The sequence below is a fragment of the Phacochoerus africanus genome, chromosome 6, assembly GCF_016906955.1.
Source record: "Phacochoerus africanus isolate WHEZ1 chromosome 6, ROS_Pafr_v1, whole genome shotgun sequence".
Taxonomy (NCBI): domain Eukaryota; kingdom Metazoa; phylum Chordata; class Mammalia; order Artiodactyla; family Suidae; genus Phacochoerus; species Phacochoerus africanus.
Window position 1 is genome coordinate 110,369,004 of NC_062549.1, and position 22,783 is coordinate 110,391,786.

The 22,783-nt window shown below is 53.8% G+C and overlaps 1 protein-coding gene across 2 annotated transcripts in view; it reads right to left on the reverse strand.

Annotated features, from left to right (window-relative positions):
* SLC6A17 (solute carrier family 6 member 17) overlaps positions 1-22,783 on the reverse strand; it is a 113,825-nt gene that overhangs the window by 24,243 nt on the left and 66,799 nt on the right. For both annotated transcript variants that reach the window (XM_047785076.1, XM_047785075.1), the window contains 5 exons: positions 10,180-10,551; positions 5,365-5,522; positions 3,579-3,705; positions 2,654-2,835; positions 17-127 (listed from right to left, as the gene is read on the reverse strand). In XM_047785076.1, coding sequence (XP_047641032.1) covers positions 17-127; positions 2,654-2,835; positions 3,579-3,705; positions 5,365-5,522; positions 10,180-10,465 — 864 coding nt within the window. In that variant the 5' untranslated portion in view covers positions 10,466-10,551. The remainder of the gene's footprint in view (positions 1-16; positions 128-2,653; positions 2,836-3,578; positions 3,706-5,364; positions 5,523-10,179; positions 10,552-22,783) is intronic.

The following is a 22,783-nucleotide window of genomic DNA, read 5'->3' on the forward strand; positions in this document are numbered from 1 at the left end:
AGCCCGAGACCCTTACCTTGGGCGTGAACATGTGGAGGATGCCGTCAATGGCCCCTCGCAGCAGCAGCCCCCGGACCAGGAAGCAGGCCAGCACCACGTAGGGGAAGAGGGAGCTGAAATACATCACCTGCGGAAAGGACAGTGACCCACTGTGTGGCAGAGCCCCCCTGCAGCCGGCACTCCCTCTCTGCTCCCAGCTGGGGTGCACAAGCCTCCTCGGATGGCAGCGGAAAGCAGAGCCCTGGGACCCCTGGCATGGGGCCAAACCCACTGCGCATCTGGCATTGAGCCAAGGCAGAAGCAGGCGCACAGACAAGCTGGAGTCAGCATGGCTGTGCCTAATGCTTCTTTTCTCCTTTCAAGGGCTGGCAGGGCTGGGCCCGCAGCCTCCCCACCCCCAAAGGCCGCCAAGGGGGCCAGGAACCCTTTGCTGGCCCCTCTTCATTTTTTCATGTCACATGCCTGCTTTCCCGTCCCTGCCTCCAGTGGACCCCCAGGGGATCTCCTGTCCTAAGAGCTCCCTTGACAGGAGGCAGCCAGGAGGTTACGGGCATGGCTCCCAGGCAAAGGCATCAGACGAAGGTCCTGCCTCTTGTGATTATAAGTTAGATGCTATTTTCTAGCACATGTCTTTCTTGAACGTTTCTGTATCCCCAGTGTGCCTGGCCCACAGCCTTCCGCAAAGGAGATGCCTACAGAAAGGTGGCTGCAAACAAACCAGGGGGGCTGTTTGGGAAGGAGGCTGTGAAGACTGAAACCGCGTGTGTCCAGAGCCGGACCACCTGGGTTCTGATCCTGGCTTGACCACCTACAGCCATGTGACCTTGGGCTCTTTACTGAACCTCAGGCTGCCTCTGTTTCCTCATCTCTAAAGTGGGCATAATTAGGTATTTGTTTTCATTGCGAACATGATATATTGATTAAAGAAAATTTAGACAGTAGAGTGAAAACTACAAAAAGAAAAAGCTTTCTCTTATTTGTGAATATTTTGATATATTTCTTTTCATCTTTTCAAGGCACAGTTTTATTTGACTCAGATCTTAGGCCCTCCAGAGAAAAAAGTATGAATTGTCAGCCATGTGACTCTATATAAAGCAAACACCCTGTAACCCCTGCTTAAATCAGTTATGGAAAAATATGTAGGCCATAGATACCGCCTTCATTATCTTTCCAGAAAGAGTCTTAAACATTGTCTGCTATCCTCACATAAAGGACATATGCAGTGTGTTTACGGCTTATTTTGTACAACTTGATGTTTCATTTATCTCATATGTAATTGCGTTTTATTCATGTTGGTCACTCTCTTCCATTATGTGGAAATTAAAACAATCATTTTTCCATTTTAATTTGATTAAGGCTTACTACTATGAATGATGCTGAGATGAACATTCTTGTATATGTACATGCTATTCTACTGGATACGAACCTATGAGAAGATTCTCCAGATGAAGGCAGGCTATTTTCTCATTGAGTCCCACTTCATATAGCAGCATTGAATGAGGGTTCCCAGGGCTCCACATCTTTTCTGCACTTTCTATGATCAGACATTTTAAGTCTGTGTGACTCTGATGGGTGTATCATGGCCTTGGTTTGGGTTTGTTTGTTTGTTTATTCTCAATCATGGATCTTATCTGCCATGAATGTCATTTTCATTTTGCTAGCTATATTCTGCTGTTTTTTAACAATTGGGATTTAAAAAAATAATAACAAGATGCTTGTTCAAAAAAATAAAATAAAATAAAATAAAGTGGGCATAGTAATTTCTAACTGCAAATGCACTCACACATGTGGCAGTGCCTGATCAGGGCCCCGAAGTACCAGCGACTATTTTGGCCTTTGGAGGGAGAAGAGGCCGTGGCTGAGACCATGACACCTTTCCAGGGCTTAGCTTCCCTGCTCATCAAATCCAGAGAAGACCCTGGAGCCTAAGACCGACAGTGAGGGTTCTAGTCCCAGCCCTGAGGCTGAGCGGCTTCCTGATCTCAGGAGAGATTTTTTTCCCCCTCTCTGGGCCTCAGTTTCCTCATCTGCGAAATGGGCGGATTGCGCCATAGGATCACAAATGTGGTTTCCAGCCCTGGCAGTCCACAAATCCTGCTATGTGATGAAGAAGAAAGGGCCCTTATGTGAAGAGACTCTGACCTGCTGGGAGAAGGTGGAAGAGGCTCGGCTGGTCTGCACCTTCCAAGGCGGGTACACAGCCGTCCTCAGAGCCCCCAGCACCCGCTGCTCACAGAGCCCACTAACTGTAGAGACAGTGAGCTGTTGGTTTTCATCCAAAATTGTTAGGCCGGCTCTTTTAGGGCTTCTGCTGGGGAAGCAGGATCCAGCCAAATGTCCCAGCTCAGTTCTCCTGGTGTTCCTTCTCTTTCAAGTTTGTGGAACAAGCCTGAGTTATCTGAGCACGGAGGCAGCCGGGGTCAAAGCAATGGTTTTCTGCAAGCCCACCCCTGGCTAGCTGTCCACAGGGAACAGTACTGTGGCTGTGACACTCCCATCGCTTCCTGGGGGCCTGTGTCCTCATCCTGAGCCATCCAGAGGCCAAGGCCACCCAAAGAACCCTGCAGAGGCGACCCCAGAGTCCCCGCCCTCTGCCCACGCTTTTCTGCTGCATCTCCTCCCCCTGCAGGTGTGGGTGCCCCTCGCCACTCACCTTCCCTGAGGACTGGATGCCCTTGACCACGGCCATGCCCACGATGCTCCAGGCCACGAGGAGGCACAGGGTCATCTTCCAGTTGAGGCCCCCGCTCTCCGAGATGGAGTTGGAGATGTCCAAGGCCTCTCGGTACCAGAAGTAGGTAGTGGCTGAGCTCTTCTCACACTCTGGCTCCACCACTGAAACGGCAGCAGAGGCCACAGGGCCTCAGCGGCAGGGCCTATGGGACACCCACCACCATCACCCTCCCCACCCAGGGCAGCCGAGTGTCGGCAGCGGGGACAGAAGCTACTGTTCGGGGTTAGCCAGGAGTTGGCAGGCCCAAGGACTCCTGGGCTCCCAAGGGGCCTGGGAGGCTTCGGGACACTCTGAGCGGACTGAATTCCCACTCAGGTGATCCCTCTGCCCACGTCCATCACAGAGGGCAAGAGGATTAGGTGGCACTGGCCACAGGTTCCTTGAGGAATGTCCTGAGGTCGGAGCTGAAGACCTGGATTCCCATCCTAGACCCTTGGTTGAATCAGTGGCATGACCACGGGACAGTTGTTTCTGGGCCTCAGTTTATCCATCTGTGAAGTGGGATAAATCATCCATCTCTTTATAGACCAGCATGCAAATCAGGGTTGATTCCAGATAGGATGGTGCTAGAGTAACCCTGGATCCTTAACAGTGACTAAACCCAAGTCACAATTTCCAGAACTTCGCCTGCACTCACTATTTCATTCCGTCCCCCTAAGATCTCTGTGGGCTGGGCTGGTAAGAGAAAATGAGGATCAGAGAGGGTACGTGGCTTAGCCAAGGTGACACAGCAAGTCAATGAAACCCCAAATGCGTGCCTTAGCCACTTAGGCTCCTTCGACACCTTCCTGGGACAGAGCCAGCTGGAATCCCCAACTGGGTGCCCCGGAAGAGCCATACTTGCCTGCCACAGTCCCATTCCTGATGACAGGGCACTCACTCCAGGGCAGCGGGTACTGGAAGGACTTGAAGAAGTAGAAGATGCTCCACCCGATGATCACATTATAATACAGCCCGACAAAGAGGCAGACCTGCAGGGAAGGGTCCACGGGGTGGGGGTGGCGTCACGGAGGCTGTGGGCAACTCCACTCCCACCCCCACTCCCCCAACACAGCCTTGAAGGAGGAGGAGGGGTGGGTCGCTGCAGCCGAGGGCCTGCTCCTAATCCACCACTCATCTGCTATTCAGGGAACCCACAAAGGAATGTTTCAGATATTAATGTTCTCTCCTTTAAGCAATAAACTCTTAAAATGTTAATCCTTTCCAGTTTGAAATTCTTCTAAGATGCTTGAAGCACTTCCCCATCATTTCCTGATGACTCAGGATTACAATTCCAGAGCGGCCCTCCGGGACTGGGAGGCACGAACAGCTCTTGCTTCTACAGTAAATGGCCCCAGACTGCTGTGCTTTTTGAGGTTTTGTTGAGGTTTCTTATTGGTTCCCTATGTCCTCTCTCCTCTTGGATGCGACTTGCTCTTTGGTACGGTTAGCAGCCTGCCTCCAGAAAGATGTCACTTCTTATTCCTTGGAAACATGATAACTAACCTCAGTAGAATTGTGTTTAAAATAAGAGCACATGGATTCTGACTGTGGGTCCAAGGGGTTTCTTTGAAAGTAATGTTTTTACCCGCAGGGATCTGCTGCATCCACTGTGGATATCGAGAGATGCCTTCTATGTCCCAGGGCCCGGCTATATGATGCATCAGTGACACCGCTGGGCTATATGATGCATCAGTGACACTTCCTACATCATTTCACCTGAGCCTCGATATGCACGAGCAGACCCTCCTCCAGCACATCTTACGTGGAATATAGAGGGAGAGACAACCACTACCTTTACTTGGATGCTTTCAGCGCCAGGGGGAGACCCCAATTGCACTCATGCATGCACACATGGCCAGCCCCAGCAGAGGGCGCTGCATTCAGCCACGTGGACCTGTGCAGGGGGTGAACGCTCCCAGTCTCTGCTTGAGGCAGATCTGGGCTGGCTCTGCTGCCACACCTGACAGATCCTCAGTCCCTTCCAGAAGCAGACTCCAGTTTTTATCCCAGCCGGGAGCATGAGCAACTGTGAGCTTCGCCCTTAAGGGGGGCGGGGGGGGGGGGCGGTCTCATTTCCTCCCCTAGAGAGCTAAGTGGGGCCTTACCTGCTGCCCCATGGATCAGCCTGGAGCCCTCACAGAGTTCCACATCCAGGCCAGTGAGATCTCCCTGCCTCCCACTGTTTCACAGCCACTCCCTCCCAGGTCGGTCCTCGGCTCCTGTCTGAGTCCTTCTCCAGCGCTGCTCATGCCACAGCAAACTGGCCAGGAAATGCCCTGCCCCAGGGTTGCCTTTACCCAAATAAAATGTTCCTCGACCAAGGAAAAGAGAGACGGGCCTCCCTCACAGAGAACTGATGGGCCGGTAAGCAGAGAGGGCAGCTGGGAGGGTCCACACATCCCCAGGGAACTCTGGCCAAGATGTTCAACCTTGGTAACAGTCCCAAACACTACATCCTGCTTCAGGCAGTGCTGCCAAATTTCAGTTTAGGAAACATGAGGTCCCAAGGCACCAGCTGGATGCAGTTCTCACGATGAGGGTCTCCCTCCCTGCCCTCAACTCCGCCCAGGATTCCGGTCTGATAACCCTATGCCCTGAAGCAGCCCCTCTGCTTCCTGGCTGGTGCCCGCTGCCCGCTCCCGACTCACTATGCAGCTGGAGAAGCCGATGCCGCCCAGGCGGGGGCACACATAGTGCCACACGCCGATGCTGCCGCGGCGGATCCTCTGGCCCACAGCCAGCTCCAGGAAGAAGAGCGGGATCCCAATGATGATCAGCAGCACCAGGTAGGGCACCAGGTAGGCACCTGGGGAGGAGGGAGGGAGGGAGAGACGTCGGAGCGTGTCTGGAGCACAGCAGCCGGAAAAGGGAGGGGTGGCAGCCACGTCCTTCAGCCTCAGCCACACCTCTGATCATCCTCAAACCGTCTCCAGCCCCTGTGCTCCTCTGGAATGGCCTGGCTCACACGTGCGACCTGCCACACGCCAGCCTCCTTCTCCCCCTTGGCTCCCCGGACCTGAGACACTTCAGGAGCATCCGGATATATGTCAACACCTGCCACTTACAAGGCTGGACTCAGAGACACACAGACACCAGTCACATGCAGACAGACACACCCATCTCCCGACGTATCCTGTGCACGCCTGTTCACACCCCCTCCTGCCCAGAGAGGTGGCCCAGAAGGAGTGGCCACTGGCTGCTCACGGGTCCCCCAGAGGCACAAACCCCAGGCTCAGTCTTCCCTCCTCAGAACCAGACGCTGATGCAGCAGACTGGGCAGCTCCAGGGAAGAACAGCCTGGAAGCTCTCCAAGGACAGAGGGGCTGACCAGCATCGCCATTAATCTACAGCTAATTGGGAGGAACGGGAGAGAAATGGAGCAGTTCAGGAAAGCGTAGCCTCGAGGATCATAAAGGATAGAATGGATCTCACTAAAGATTCCAGATGATAAATTAACGTCGTTGTCCCGGGCCTCGCTGCAGACACAATCTCGATTCCAAGTGACAGGGCATTTAGCAGGAGAATTAAAACCATGTCTGGACACAGACGAGTGATCTCCGTGGAGAGCTGTGCCAACCACCTAGTCCTGTGAGCAGTGCTGTCAGCACAGCCCTGCCTGTCTGCTAAAGGTGTCAGAGCCACTCCATCACCAGCACGTTGACGGTCACCCAGCACCCCCAGAGCCAGCCCTGCAAGCTTGGGAGTCTCCGGAAGACCCCCAGCAACACAGCTCTGCCCCCGTAACGTGACATCTCACCAGCTCCCCAATATGTACCGAATCCACCAATGAACCTAGGGGGTTGGGCATCTCCGAGGCACACGACCCAGCACTTGGCAACCGTCAGCCATTACCTGCTCTGTACCAGGCGTGTGCGGAGGGGGATCAGGGCAACAGAAGGCACAGACGCTGTCCCAGGAGGACTGGCGGGACCCTCACGATCACAAGGACCACGTCAGCGCACACGCACACACACGTCACGCACGGCCAACGGAGCACATATGTGCAAAGGGAGGGGTAGGGGGTCCAAGGCGGCTAATCAGGAAAGGCTTCTGGGGAGCAACCCCCGCCCCTGCACCTTATATGACAGCACCTAATTCATTAAACACACAGGTTCACGTGGTCACATGCACAGATAAATTCAATTTTCACTAACGAGCCCAATGCATCATGATCCTAAAAGGAGGAGGGGGCTAAAGGACCCCTGGTCCTGTCTTTCAGCCTAGTTCTGTCTTCTGGCCTCCAGCTCGGGAAGAGGCAAAGGAGAGATGTGATCTGCCGGAAGGCACGGGGACACAGCCTCACTGGTTTCATATTTCACCCGCAAGTCCTCAGGTCGGTCCAGATATGCAGGGAGATGGGTTTCTGGGATAGGATCTTCTGTTAGGGGAAGCCTCTAGGTAAGTGCTGTGGCAAAGACCTGGCCCCACCAGCCACGACTCGGGCCCCAGGGTGCTGACCCGGCTGCAGCCTCTTAACACACCGAGGTCTAGTTAGCCTTGGTGCTCCGGGGGCTGCGCTCTGGGTGAGCAGAGTACTTTTTCACATCAACCTTTACAGAAATTCATTTGGAAATGTACCTTCTTCCACCCTAGAAAATACAACTTGGAACACATCTGGATTTCCTTTGATGTTTCAGCAGTGTTCAGGGGCTTCAGGTCATCAGTCTAAATAGCTCGTGTCAGGAAATTTAGCAGAACATGGCTACAGAAAGCTGGATTTGGGAATCTCACAAGTTCCCTGGATCTCTGATAGCCTGTGTCTTGGTCTGCACTTGGTCTCATTTCTAGCAAACCCCAAGGTTATTCCTGGGCTTTGAAGGACCACCTTGGTCTCAGCCTGTTCAGATGCACACTGAGTGAGGAGTTGAGATCCAGACCCTGGAGCCAGAACCCCTGGGCCTGAATCCTGGCTCTGCCACTTGCTAGCTGTGTGACTTTGGCCAGATTGCTTGATCTCTTTGTGCCACTGTTTTGTCATCTACATAAAGAGGATGAAAATATTAGGTATGGAGTTCCCGCTGTGGCTCAGCAATAACGAATCCAACTAATATCCATGAGGATGTGGGTTTGATCCCTGGCCTCGCTCAGTGGGTTAAGGATCCTGTGTTGCCATGAGCTATGGTGTAGGTCACACAGATGCATCTCAGATCTGGCATTGCTGGCGACTGTAGCTCCAATATGACCCCTAACCTGGGAACGTCCATGTGCCGGGGGGTGCGTCCTTTAAAAAAAAAAAGAATGAAAGAAAAAGAAAATATTAGGTAGACCCATATGAGATTGCTGCTCTCTGATCACTTTTGACTAATGCTAATGGCCATTTCCTATGCTTCACCTGTACACCTACGCACAGGACTGTCCTGACAATTCAATGAATGACCCACCCCGAGTAAGCCCTTGATGACCATGTGCCTTCTCCTCATAAAAATAAAGAGAAAATAAAGCAAACTCAGAAGATGCAGAACAAAGAATCTGTCAGCATCTGGTGGAGCCAGGCAGAATTCCAGAGTTTTCAGACTTAAGCAGTTTAGAGTGGATCACCCAGTGCTCGAAACCAGAGTTTTGACTCTCAGATCATCTCCCTCCTGTAAAGATGTGCCTCCTTCCAAAATAGCATTTCGGATGACTTATCACAAAACCAGGAAAATATAGGAGAGTTCGAGGTAGAGATAAAGCAGGATTCCAGGAATCAGAAAGGATGGAAAATGAAGGTGGGAACGTGGAATGAAGAGCTCAGAGCCCCAGGACCTGTCAGTGCTTCTCTTCTGGGGGTTGTTCGTGATGTCAGGTGACACTGGGAACCGACACACTTTGGCAAGAACGCTGCCCTCGGGGTGGGGGGTGCATGTGTGGTCGGAAGCGGGACTCCGTGATCCAGCACCCAGTGCTCCGGCAGACGGATGATCTCAGCCATAGAAGGAGGAGGTGGGGGTTGCCAGCCAGGGTCCCCAAACACAGTCGTTGTGGGTCCTCTGAGCTCCTGTCAACATCTCAGGGCACTTAAGGGAACCACACGCTTACATCTATCTGTACCTTTGCTCTGGGCTGGTCTTACATCCACTTAGTGACCTGGGCCTGGCCGTGCTATACAGACCGAAAGCTCTGATTGGTCGCTATTTATTGGACGAAGGGCTGGGGGGAGATCTTTCAAAGCTAGGAGAGCATGGAGGGAACAGGTTGCACCCTGGTGGAAAAGATGAAAGCCTCTGCCTTAACTCAGGTGGGCAGCTCACTCCCTGCCCTTCACAGGCAACTGTAAGGACGAGAAGCTTCCGTCCCGACTCTGCCTTCTGGACAGGGAGAGTGTCTGGAGAGAGGGAGGGCTCCTGAATGGGATTCTTCTCTGGGACAGGCTGCACGGAAGAGCCCCACAGAGCAGGGAGGGAAGCGGTGGGGTTAAAATGCCTACAAAGCTGTGGCCATCCCTTCAGGCTGGAGTGTGGCAGTCCCGGGGCACAGGGACTCAGGGACATGAAAGCTCTCTGCTAACTCAAAATCCCATTCCCAAGACCAGAGGTTGCCCAGGTTTGAATCCTGATTTTATCACCAGCTGTGTGATCTTGAGCAAGTGACCGAACCTCTCTGTGCCTCAATGTCACAGTCTCTAAAATGAGGATAATGGAGTTCCCGATGTGGCTCAGTAGATTAAGAACCCAACTAGTATCCATGAGGACACAGGTTCGATCCCTGGCCTTGCTGAGTGGGTTAAGGATTCAGCATTGCCATGAGCTCTGGTGTAGGTTGCAGATGTGGCTCGGACCCCAAGTTGCTGTGGCTGTGGTGTAGGCCGGCAGCTGCAGCTCCGATTCGCCTCCTAACCTGGGAACTTCCCTATGCTCCAGGTGCAGCCCTAAAAAGACAAAAAATAAAAATAAAAAATAAATAAAATAAGGATGATGATCAGTCCTCCTTACTTAAGCTTTGCGGAGGTTTCAATGGTCCAACCACATGAAATTGGTGCTTTGGCTGTTCCAAAACGCTCCCATATGAGCACTTTCATGTATTTCAGCCCAATATCCGGGGAGTGCTTCCCAGCAGTGCCTGCACCTACCTGCATTTAATAATAAGGCCAACAGTTGCTCTTTACTGTGCATCAGATACAGTGGCAAGCATTCTACGTGTAAAGCTCATTAAATTCTCCCAACTATCCTGTGAGGCAGGAATGCCTATTATTCCCATTTTACAGATGCAGAACAGTGAGGCACAGAGAAATCAAGCAAGATCCCAGAGCAGACTGGCAGCACTGAGATTTGAACCCAGGCTGTCCAGGGCCAGAGCCCATGTTCTCGCCATCATGCCTACAGCCCCTTGAGAGCTGTTAGCTAATCCTGGGGAGTCTCACTCTGGAGCCCTGAGCGCCAGCCTACAAGGGCTCCGGTTCTGTCCCACTAGGGGGTGATCCATCTCTCCCCCCAAGCCCGGTGCATTTGCAGGGCCCCGCCTGGGCAAGCAGAGCTCCTTCTTACCTCCTCCATTTTTCTGGCACAGGTAGGGGAACCTCCAGATGTTGCCGAGGCCCACGGAGAAGCCGATCTGGGCCAGAATGTACTGCAGCTTGCTGTTCCAGGCCGGCCTGTCCTCCGCATCCAGCTCCTCCTCCGCCGCCTTCTGCTTGCCACCTGCCTCGCCAGCCACGTTCAGGACACTCTGTTTATAGTCCACAGGCTCCTCAAGGGCCAGCAGGTCAGCCACCGACTCCGTGACATGCTCACTGCTGTGCTCGCGCTGAGTCACCTTGCTGTTCTTCGGCATTGGGCCACCGGGGCGGCGCAGCCCCGCTCCCCAGCACACAGAGAAGGTGGGGCTCGGCTGCTGTCAGCTCCTTCTCATCCAGGGACCTGTGAAGCCAGGCGAGCAGGAGAGGATTAGCTGACCACACCAGAGAGGTGGGGAGCCCAAGATGACACGACCCCGTCAGCTCCCCGCCACACACCGGCTGTGTCATCAGTGGCCTTGAACACGGGGTTTGCCCCCCCACCCCCGCCCATCGCGGTGCCCACTGAGGAGATCAAGGTCTGCAGACTCAGCTTCCCCACTGGCCTTCTTTCTTTCCTTCTTTCTTTTGCTTTTCGTGGCCAAGCCTGCAGCATAAGGAAGCTCCTGGGCCAGGGGTCGAATCGGAGCTGCAGCTGCGACGGCACAGCCATGGCAACTCTGGATCCGAGGTGCATCTGCGACCCACGCTGCAGCCTGCGGCAATGCCAAATCCTTAACCCACTGAGTGAGGCCAGGGATCCAACCCGCATCCTCACAGAGACAACGCTGGGCCTTTAACCCGCTGAGCCACAACGGGAACTCCCCCACTGGCCTTTTTACCTGAGCATCATCAGAAAGGAAAGCCTAATGGGACAGAAGAGGTGACAGCAGACACCAAGCCCAAATAAAGGGTCATCCACGACAACACTGCCCCCTTTCATAACCACGGATCCTAGAATGCTCAACACCATGTGAAGGGCCCCACAGCCTTCCCTGCCCAGGGCAGCGCCAGGTGGGGCCAAGTCCCAGCCCTCTTGTGTCCTCTTTGGTCAAAGCCCCTGGTGGGACCCCGACAAGCCATCATGGGCCTTCTCCTGGGCTTTCTATTCAAAATGCACTTCATGAGCCAGTGACATCATGGGGAGCCTGCTAGAAACACAGACTCTCAGGCCCCTCTCAAGCCACTGAATCATTCTCTGTATTTTTACAGATCTTGCAGTTGATTCAAACGTTTGCGGGAGAATAGAAAGGCCAGGGCGTTAACCATGAAGCCCCTGGGCAGCAGCAACCCCAGGGCCCCTGCATCCCCAGGCAGGAGCACTGGTCAGGCTCCGCTCAGGATTCTGGCACCAAAACCTCAGAAAGGTTTGCTCAGCGCCAACAAATCCTGGGTCATGGCTCAGCGCTGACATTATCTGAAGGCCACTGCAGCCAAGAGCCGGTTCTCTATCCTTCAGTGACAGTTTTACAGCAGATAATGTCTGCACGACGCAGGCGGGGGAGGCAAACCCTCCCCTGCTCCTGCCATTCCCCATCCGTCTTTCACGCTTTCCCTTAAACAAATAAAGCACCAAGAAATGAGTTCTTTGAAGGATCCTCACATTCTGCTATGTTTCAAAGCACCTCCTCATTAAGGGGAGGTTGGAGGATTTAAAATTAAACCACGTACATCCTGGCCTGCAATTGCCCTGCATCCTTCTAGGGATGTAAATTACCCAGCTCTGTAATTACTTTACGGAGGGAATGAGCCGTCTCTCTTCTCCTCGCACGTGCCACCTGAACGCACGGGCAAGGTCCTCGTGCAGCAGAAACGTGCATGGTTGCCCCTCCGGCTGCACTTGACCCAGACCTCCTGGCTGACTCCAGCCAACACTTGACCTTCAAGGGGACCTGGCCAGCCGGATCCTACTACACATGCAATGAAGGCAGGAGGCCTGGCAGATGGGGACAACTGTCCTCCCTGGTCTGCAGGGTTAGCCAGCCCTCCCCCTCCCCAGGCCAGGTCTTGGACCATACAAGCCGATGACACGTCCTTGCCTTCCTCGTCTAAGGGAGACCATGATTCTTTAGTGACTGTGCCCTTCCATCCCAGGCAGAGTGGGGGTCTTGGCCTTTGGAGTGCCTGGGACACAGCCAGCCTTCCTGCACGACCTCAGCTTTCCCTGGAAGACACACAGCTCTCTGTTGGGACTTGGCTTCACAGTGGGTAGGCTGAACGCGCCATTGTGTCCTGGAGGGGGCCCAAGGTGGGACAGTGAGTCTGTGTACCCTCCAGCCCTCAGCACCCACCCCACCCCCACCCCCGGCTGTGTGTGCCCATGCCACACAAGCGAATGGTGCCCCTAGGAGTTGTGCAAGGGAGAGGCCTTCGTTCTTGCCTGGGCTGCTGGCACGAGCTCCTGCCCCTGCCCCAGTGGGCAGGTCCCTGACCCCAGGCTCTCAAAAGAGAGCAAGACCTAAGGCACAGGCAGCGGCTGCCTGTCCAGCTACCCCATCGCTCCTCAGCGTACGGCAAGTGCTTTATTAAAAACGAGAGCTGGGGACAGGGGTCGGGGACTCTCTGACGACTGCAATCACCATCCGGGTACCTCACTCAGAGCCTCTCTGCAGGTACTTGGCCTGCAGCGGGCTTCGAACAGAACAATCTGCAGTGCATTAGGTATGATTTGCTGTTTATCTAGCTGCAACTGGAGAAAACCAAGGGGGATTCCCACAAGTCTGCAGACTTTATCCTGAGGCTGATCAATTAGAGAACACGTGTCCCCATAAACAGATTAGGGAGTGGCAGCTCTGGTCACCCGCATGAGGAAGGGGTGGGGTGGGGGTGAAGACGGCCTCGTTTTAAACCAGGAGGGCTCAAGGGCAAAATGGACACATTCTGGGAAAGCCAGAGAAGGATGCCCACAGCAGCATCACGGAAACCACAGGCATCAGCTCGACACGAGCTTCTTCCTTCTTCCCAAGATGTCACTGATGTGCAAGGACATCCCGCACTGCAGGATGGCTGCCCAGGGCCTCCTGTGCCATCAGGTTTGCAGGAAGCAAAGTGCTGATGCAAACTTGCCGCTGAGGCACTGGGCTGGGCTGCAATCCTGACTGGACCCTTCTGTGCCCATGAATATGCCCATGCAATGTCTAATATTCATATGGAATTAATGACTATGGGATATTAAAGTTCGAGGGATTCTAGGCACATGCTCACTTTATATGTGAGCAACCTGAGGCCCAGAGAGAGGAAGTGAATTGCCCGAAGCCACTGGGTCAGACCCAGCAGGGGGCAGGGACACAGAAAGAAGACAGTTGGCTGTGGTGGCAGAAGGCAGAGGCTTTGGAGTTAGGCAGGCTTGGGTTTGAGAGTTCCCATTCATTCATTCACCCACTCATATCTTCACTGACTCGACATGTATTTTCTGACGGCCTTCTCTGCAGCAGGCTCTGTTCTAGGTGTGAGGAATACAGCAACAAACAGAGTAAGTCCAGTGTTTCCCCTTGCCTGGGGGACTTAACATATTTTTTTTCTTTTTCGGCCGCCCCTAGGCATGTGGAGCTCCTGGGCCAGGGATCAGATCCAAGCCGAAGTTACAACCCACGCCGCAGCTGTGACAACACTGGATCCTTAACCCACTGTGCCAGGCTGGGGATCGAACCTGCATCCTAGTGCTTCAGGGATGCTGCCGATCCTGTTGGGCCACAGCAGGACCTCCCGTATTTTTAAATGAATAAAGGCAAACAACACCAGACTTCCAGGTAGCAGCCACTGTCATTTGGGTCCTTCCTGACTCTGGTCCCTGCACCGGGCACCTTGTACGCATCTGGAGGTTTATTTCTTATGCAAGGACCAGATACTAAAGAAAGAAATAAACATAAAATAGCCAGCGGTGATTTGTGCTATAAAGAGAAATACCATGGCGTGCAGAGCCGGGTGTTTGCAAGCTGCTATTTTATGGCCTGGAAAGGCATCCCGGAGGAGGGGACGTTGGAGCAGCGGCCTTCAGGAAACGTATGTCGACTGCATGAGTGATCGAATGAAGTGGGAGCCCTCGAACCCAGGCCCGACTAACTTCAAAGCCCCTGCCCTCCATCCCTACCACCAACTGTAAGGACGCTGGCTGATGCCCTGAGAAAGGCAGGCAGCCACCTGACTTAGATTATGTGAGCATCAGCCCTCTCGTGGGTGAAAAGTTCTCTGTGATGACAGTTTCTGCCTCCTGGGGAGGCTGCGGAAGGATACGGCGAGCAGGTGCAGGGTGCCAGCAAGGACCCAAATGGCAGTGGCTGCAACCGGACGCCCGGTGTTGTCTGCCTGTATTCATTTAAAGATATGCAAGTCCCCCTATTTATATTTTGTTACATAAATGCCCCGTTTCTCCTCAGGAAAAGCCAGAGTGAGTTTGTGGGATGGGGGCAGGGGCGGGGGATGCGGGGGAGGGCGGAGAGCATTTGGCAACACCACCACGTCAGAGATGCCCTTTTTTTGTTTGCAGGAAGGGGCACCACCCCGAGGCGGGTGGGGCAGCGCCCTGCGAAGTCTGGGCCCATTCACCTCGCCGCGGGCTCTCACAGGCACACTGTAAGGGCCATGCGGTGCCAGGTCCTGGGCCCGGAGAACAGCAATTACTAATAAAAACACGACCTCATAGTGCAGCCTAGCAATATTATGAATCAAACTACAGCTCATGTTTTTAATAATTTGAAACCACTTAAAATCCCGTTGTATACAGTCTCTGGGCACATTATGGGCTAGTGATTCTGCTCTGAAGCCAGACTCAGAACGGCCTGCGCTTGAATCCCAGCTTCCCTCCTTAGGAGCCCCGAAAGCTTCTTCAGCTCACTGTGCTGCTTCCCTCATCATCGGTGAGGAGAGCAGAGCCCACCCCCAGTATCGTGGGGAGGATGGATTGTTCAGGTCTTAGAGGGGGACCGGCTCCCAGCAAGTGTTCACAAATGTCACCTCTTGGCATTCATAGCCCAGCCGGGCAGGGAGGTGGACAGCTGTGCCCCAGGCTGGGACAGTGCACAGCTCACGTCACACAGCTGTCAGCACCCAGGGTTCCCACTCCTGTGCCCTCTGCGTGATTTTAAAGGGCAGGTCAGAGTTCCCGTTGTGGCTCAGCAGGTTAAGAGCCCGACTAGTGGGAGTTCCCCTTGTGGCTCAGCAATAACAAATCAGACTAGTGTCCATGAGGATGTGGGTTCGATCCCTGGCCTCGCTCAGTGGGTTAAGGATCCGGTGTTGTCATGAGCTGTGGCGTAGGTTGCAATACGCAGCTCGGATCTGGTGTTGCCGTGGCTGTGGTGTAGGCTTGCGGCTCCAGTTTGACCCCTAGCCTGGGAACCTCCATATGCTGCAAGTGGGGCTGTTTAAAAAAAAAAAAAAAAGACGCCACAACAGGCTCAATAAAATCACTTTCGAAAACAAAATAAAGGGGCGGTGATAGCAGCGAAGAATCCTCCCACCCAGCGCCCCCCCAGTCCCCTTAAGCCTGGAGTCCCTGTGTGGGGAAAGGTGAGTCTTTGGATGGAGACATGGGAACGCAGTGTGTACCCAGCCAGCAACCCTGAAGCACTGCCAGGACAAGCACTCGGGTGGGGCAGAGTCCTTTCTGGCCCTGCCTCTGCAGGCCCTGGAGCCTGCCGTGATCCAGGCATCTACAGGCTGGCTGGGTGCTGGTCCTGACTAACCACCACCCACCCATCACCCTGATCCCTCTGGACCTCGGCATCCCCATGTGTAATACGAGTTGGTCTAGGTGACGTCCAAGGCCCCCTTCAGGTCTGCATGTATCTATGGAGGGCTCCCCCCTGACGCCCAGACATGGGTGTGAGCAGGATGTGACCTGCCCCAGGCACTAGACACTGCAGGTTCTCAGGCCTGTCAGGCCACCCTCTGCCAGCTGAGAGCCCACAGAGGTGTCGTGATGATGCTGTGACAGCCAGTCCAGCAGGACTCAAATGACCCCCCCCCCCCCGTTGTAGCTGGGTTGTAAAGTTGCTTCCCCGAGCATCAGGTGATGAGTTCCATGGTACTCTCTGCAAGGAATGTCTCAATGACTTAGAGCACGATGCAGAGGGGCTCGAACTCGGAGAAAGATCTGTCACTTAGCAACAGATGCAGCTTACGGCTCAGAATAGCACATGTGAGAGCGCAGGACGGCACGAGTGAGCTGCGAATCTTCTTTAAAAGAGAATGAAAAAATAGTGCGACTAGGAGGCAGACAGGTAAAAATATCTCCCGCCAGAGGGCTGATGGGTCCACAACAAGTGTTCAAGCACAGCCGTCAGCAGTGACCCCAAGCAAATGGGGGTGGCTGCTCACCCTGCCACCGAGGCCAAGCCAGAGGCGGGGCGGGCCCCTCTGAGCACCTGCCTCCTGGGGTCGGTAAGGTTGTACCAAGCAACTCAAGGGACAAGCCCACAGGAGTCATTTATTTTCCAGGTACGATCCCCAGGGGAGTTGGGGGGACAAGCTGCCATCTTGGGGGAAGACCGCCAACGGGACCCTGGTGTGCTGGCTTCACCCGGCCCCACGGGGCGTGCCCAACCCTGTTGCCCTGGCTGGCAGGGCTCTACAGAGAGTGCTGTGTGTCTGCGAATGTGGATTTCCACACGGGGAAGCCAGGAGGGGCCCCAGAAGAGGAGAGCCGTGGGGAAGGCCCCGCTCCCCCGACCACGCGCCAAAGTCCAATGCATCGCTAAGCGGTGGGGAGAAGGACGCGAGGCCGGGCTCCTTCCTCTCAGAGACCTCGGCGGCTTCCTGATCTCCAGGTGACAATCAGTGGTGGCCCCCACCGTCCTGCTCATCACCTCAGAACCTCTGGGCTTCCACTGACCCCAAACGGGCCGGACTATTCTCAGAGACCCAAATTGTCCCATGAATTATTTTGAATTGTCTTCCTGGAAAACTGGCAAACTGCTCCTGGCCTGGACGTGGCGGCCACTCGCCCTGGGTCTCCTCGCCCAGGACACACGGGCAGGGACCCAGCCCCATTCTTGGCCTTTCCCTCCTCCGTCCTCCATCCCCACGTGGCACAGTCATGTCAGCGGGTTCAGATCTGTCCGCTCCCACCCCTCATGCTCCGGCTCAGCCTTCTCTCCATGAGAGGCAGGCAGCCGGCTCCCAGCGCACTTCTCCTCAGGCCATCGGAGGTGGCTTCTTGGATACTACGCACTGTCACTGTCCCACCCTGGCCAACACGTGCAGCTCCTCCTTGGGGCCCCTTCCTCCCCGGCCCAGCCATCACCCCACGTCCTCTGCCCCTGGAGCTTCTGGTCTTTGAAGGTCCAGCTCCAGGCTCACCATCTCACCCGTGACACCTTCTAGAATCCTCTCAGTGAGAATGAATGCCCCTTTCTCACCCTCCTCAGCACGCTCCTTATGAGACTATTTATTTTACACACTTAGCATTTGGCTTTCTGGCATCACTGGGTGCTTACAGGCCTGACTGCTTTTCTAACCACAAGGCTCCCTGAGGGCAGGACCTGGGGGTGCCCAGCACACGGGACGGAACGTGGAATTTACAGATGCTCCGGGGTCACTGCCTGCCTAGCTTCTGAGAACCACCTGCTTCCCAGGTTGAAATCTGAACCACTGCCTTGGCCTGTGAAACAAAGAGGCTGGGAGAAAAGCTAACAGCTCTGACCAGAGAGACGGTAAACCTACCAGAAGTTGCCTGCCCAACCGGGGGCTCTAATCCCGCACAGCCCTGCAGCACATGTGGGGGGACCCCAGGCCTCGGAAGGCAGCTCTCTATCCCTTGCGCATCTGGAAAACAGGGAACAGCGCTCACCTACCAACTGCATCTGGATACCACATGGACAGAAGGAGAGAGAGGAAGAAAAGCTGGCTGAGGAGTTGAACCAACACAACGGTCCCTTCTGACTCCACGTCACAGACTTGCTGGCTTTGTGTTGTGGTCTCCTGCCCTTATTCTAACCGACAGCGTCTTTGCTTCTGCAAGGCTAAATCCTGGGAGACTTTCTACTACATGGGCTCAATAAATAGGTTATAAATGACGAGTGAATCAATAAACTGATGTATCCTGAGCTCCTCAAATTTTCTAGAGCCGTGTCATTTCCCAGCTTCATATCTTCTCCATTTTCTGACAGGATATTCTGATCCCAAGAGCGTCTGATTTCCAAACTCCTAAGATAGGAGTTCCCATTGTGGCTCGGTGGTAACAAATCTGACTAGGCTCCATGAGGATGCGGGTTCAATCCCTGGCCTTGCTCAGTAGGTTGAGCATCCAGGGTGGCCATGAGCTGCAGTGTAGGTTGCAGACACAGCTTGGATCTAGCACTGCAGTGGCTATTGTGTAGGCCGGCAGCTACAGCTCCCATTTGACCCCTAGCCTGGAAACTTCCATAGGCGGCAGCGGTGGCCCTACAAAGACAATAAAACAAAACAAAACAAAACAAATCTAAGGCAAACTAAGAAGTCTAGCCATGTCTCATTGACTTTTTGCCTTTTACAGAGGAGCCATGATCTGGGCCTCCCTTTCTCCACTTGGCAGAGAGGATCCATCTTTATGCCAAGGAATAAACACTGGGTGGGCACAGTCTCTGTGTGGAACATTTCATCGGCTGGCGGACCATTCCAAGCAACAAAGAGGTGAAGGAGCCAGTGGAATCTTCTCAGTCCCTCTCATCTTCCTATTGCATCTGCTGAGCATGTTCTCTGCTGTCAGTATTTTGTTTTCTTAGTCAAGGAAGAAGGCAAGCAGGAAAAGGGGCAGATGGTCCACAGGGGGAGGAACTGGCCCTGGAAAGTGTGGGTGGGGCCCGTGCCAACAAAATCTCTGGGTTCAGTTCTACCAAATCACGTGAGAGTTGGAAACTCATGCCCGGTGGGTCTGAACGTAAGAACCGAACTGCCCCACAGATGCATTGTCTTAGCGCTAGAATTTAGGAGCTGAGGGCGGAGCGGGGTGTCGCATAATAATGACAACAGCAGCACAGGGGTGATGCTTCTTGAGAAACGACTCTGTAGCAGCCATTAGCTCCTTCAACCCCACCAGTGACTGCATGAGGCTGGGACCACTCTTGTCCGCATCATACAAATGAAGAAGTAGAGGCTCAGAGGAATTCATTAGCTATATGTCATTGAACTTAAGACCCTTTGCTGCTGGTACTTTCTTGAACTTAGTGGAAAGGGACAATGGAAGGTTTTCACCCAACTAGGTCACCCATCCACCTGACCACCAGCGCATCTGAGACATTGTTGACTGCACTTCCTGCTTTTAAGATGTGACACCGTGCAAAGTTATGCATCTTGGAATGAATGAAATAAGGCACACAGTCAAGAAGTGGAGGCCTTGAGTCCCAACCACTAATGCAGCCTGACTCCAGCATCCGACTCTCAACTACCACACGCTCCCAGAAAGATCCCGGGTTTGGGAGCCAGGGAACCTGGGTCTGAGGCCTGCGGCCACGTGTTACTCGTGAGTCTTTGGGGAAGTACACAACCTTTCTTGGCTTCTGGACCCGAAAAAAGGATGAGGCGCCAACCTCAAGGGGTTGTCACGAGAATGAAATAACGCAGGGGGCACACCATGAACCCACCCACACGAGCTTCCCCTCCACATGAGAATGCAGAGATATGGGCTCAAGCGGAACAGAGGGGCACCCACCCACGGTCCCACCCTGGGCTGGTATGGAAGAAGCACGTGGGTGCCTGAGGATGCAAGGGGCTGGTGGGGGAGTTTTAGGTTTTTGGCTTTTCTTTTTAGGGCTGCACCCACGGCATATGGAAGTTTCCAGGCCAGGAATTGAATTGGAGCTGCGGCTGCCAGCTTATGCCACAGCCACGGCAACGTGGGATCTGAGCTACTTCTGCGACCTACACCACAGCTCATGGCAACGCCGGATCTTTAACCCACTAAGTAAGGCCAGGGATCAAACCTGCATCCTCATGGATACTAGTCAGGTTCTTAACCCACTGAGCTGTAATGAGAACTCCAGTTTTAGGTTTTAAAGAGAGGGAAACAGAGAACCCCAGTGTGCTAACGTGTAGATGGGCTCCAGACAGAAGATCTATGACATCTGTCCTGATTTGAAAAAAAAATCTTTTAAAAATCAGTCTTGAAAATAAAAAGCCCAGGAGTGGACGAGTAAAGGCCTCACTCCCAGCTTTTCTTATTCACGAGAGGCCCATGGTGGTGACAGATGGGTCCTCGCGGCGTCTGCCCAAATCCTCTGACCTGGATTTTCTTAAACCTACTGTTTTCTCTTGTCTCAGACAGAGACACAAGGCATCAAGGGGGTCCAATTACCTGAGTTACCCACCAGCCCGCCGAAGAGCCCTCGAAAGAAAAGTGATCAGAAAAATTTAATTACAGTCCCAACAGGATGTCTCTTTCCTGAGAACCAGAAACGTGCCTCTTTGCTCACAGCCCTCAGCGCGGCCCTGTGGAGGGTGGGCAGAAAAGCACTCCCACCAGGAACAAGTGGCAGGACACCTGAGATCACAGCAGAGGGTGCGCACGTGTCTGAAGACACATGGTGCTTCCATATGTTATTTATCCCCCCGACAATGCACTCTCATGACACAGACAGAGAAGCCCAAGCTAAGGGAAGGTAACTACCACGTAGGAGATCAACGGGCCGAGAAGCGGAGGAGGGGGGAATGCAAGCTGTGATCTACCAGCCTCGGGAGTCCCTGCTCTATGGGCTTCTCGGTTTGCCCCCAGCGATGACACACGGAGAAGAGAACACGGGTAGGGCACACTGGGGTGACTGGAGGAGGCTTCAGCGCCCTGGGCCACTCGAAGGCTATTTCAGGGATAAAGGCATCATTATTTCTGGGCCCCATGCCACCCACCTGGGGCCCTGGTTAGGAGGTTATCCGATGCACGGCACGGAGTGCGACACGCGTGTATCTCATTCAGCAAGTCGCCAATGGAATGAGTCCTTCTAGCGCTACTCCCCGCCCCCCAGCGGGGTCAGGGGCTCCTTCAGTTGGCTAGGTCCTTTCCCAAAGCTGAAGACTTAATGCAGTTTGGGGAACCTGTCAAGGTGACTCCTTTCAGCTAAAGGAGTCCCCGAACTACCAGCAGGCAGGTTGTCTCAGAGGTGTGCCAGGACCGTGGACAGCAGCCACCAGGGCATTCTGGGAGCCAGCGCAGGGCTGCACAGCATGGGAGCGCACTCGCTCCCCTTCCTGCAGACCCCCAGGAAGAGGGCGTCCATGTCCTCACAGAGTACTCACCTGGAGGCACCTGCTGGAGCCATCCCGCCAGGGGACAGCTCACGTCTCCTGAAAGGCAGTTTGGCAAGCAACACTCCCGACCCGGAGTAGCATTCAAAACCACAGGAGCCCAGAAGCCTTATAATTAAAGAGACAAATACAACCAGCAGGAATTTGGGGTGTGGACCAGTGCATTCTACTGCAAGTGAAATAACAGGGGACAAATGAGTGGTACACAGAATCCAATGGAAATTCTAATTAACCTGGTAATTAGAAACGATGGAATACAGAGAGAGGCAACTTGTTATCTTCAAATGAACAGGGAGTGGGCTCTGGAAGACAGAGTGGCAGCTCTGTGAGACAAATGCAGCTGAAACGATGACCCCAGGGCCTGGGAGCCGAGGTGGTACCTCCTCTGCCCCACGCTCACCCCACCCTCACTCCACAAGAGGCCTCAGAGCAAAAAGTGCTTTTGGTCTCAATTCCTGAGTTGGGGACTCAGGCTACCCAGGCCTCACCTGACCAGAGCTACTCTCTAACAAAATATTCCTGATTTTTTTTTCTTTTTAGGGCTGTACCTGCAGCATATGGAAGTTCCCATACCAGGGGTCGAATCAGAGCTGTAGCCCCAAGCCTACACCACAGCCACAGAAATGCCAGATCCGAGCCGCGTCTGTGACCTACATCTTAGCTCACACCAACACTGGATCCTTAACCCACTGAGCGAGGCCAGGGATCGAACCCACATTCTCACGGATGCTAGGTGGGTTAGTTACCACTGAGCCACAACAGGAACTCCAAAATATTCCTGATTCTAAACATGAGACTAATTTGGCTCAGTAACTCATCCTGTATCTGAACTTATGTCCTTACACGTGAGTTTTCTGTACACAGTGACTATTATATTTTTTAAAATAACTGGATTTATCCAGAGAAGAACAATGTTTTAATTTTTAAAGTTCCTCATAGGGGTGGGGGCTGGGGGGGGGGGGAATTACCCAAAGACTGGATCTCTGCAAAATGACTCTCTGGGGAGCAAGCGTTTCTGGGAAGATTTCTTTATCCGCTGGGGGTGGGGCAGCAGTAACGCTTACATTCCAGTTATCCACCCTCGCTATCAAAAATTTCTCTACTGGGATCAAAGGTAGCTCAGAGATGCCAGGCAGCCTAGGACAGCAGGGCCCATTCCTCCAGGTGATTTCTCAGAGAAGAGAAGAGATGGAGAAGCAGGAGGAGTCAGATGCCAAGTTTCCCAGAACAGCCAAGGACGTAAGTGGCAGAGGCCCAAGACGAGCAGAGCGAGCCCTCCAGGAAGCCCAGGAAGCAAGCAGCAGCCCTCGAGCAGCCATGGGGCAGCTGCTGTAAGTAGCCTTGGGGTGTTGGCACTTTTGCTCTGAGGTCAGGACCTCACC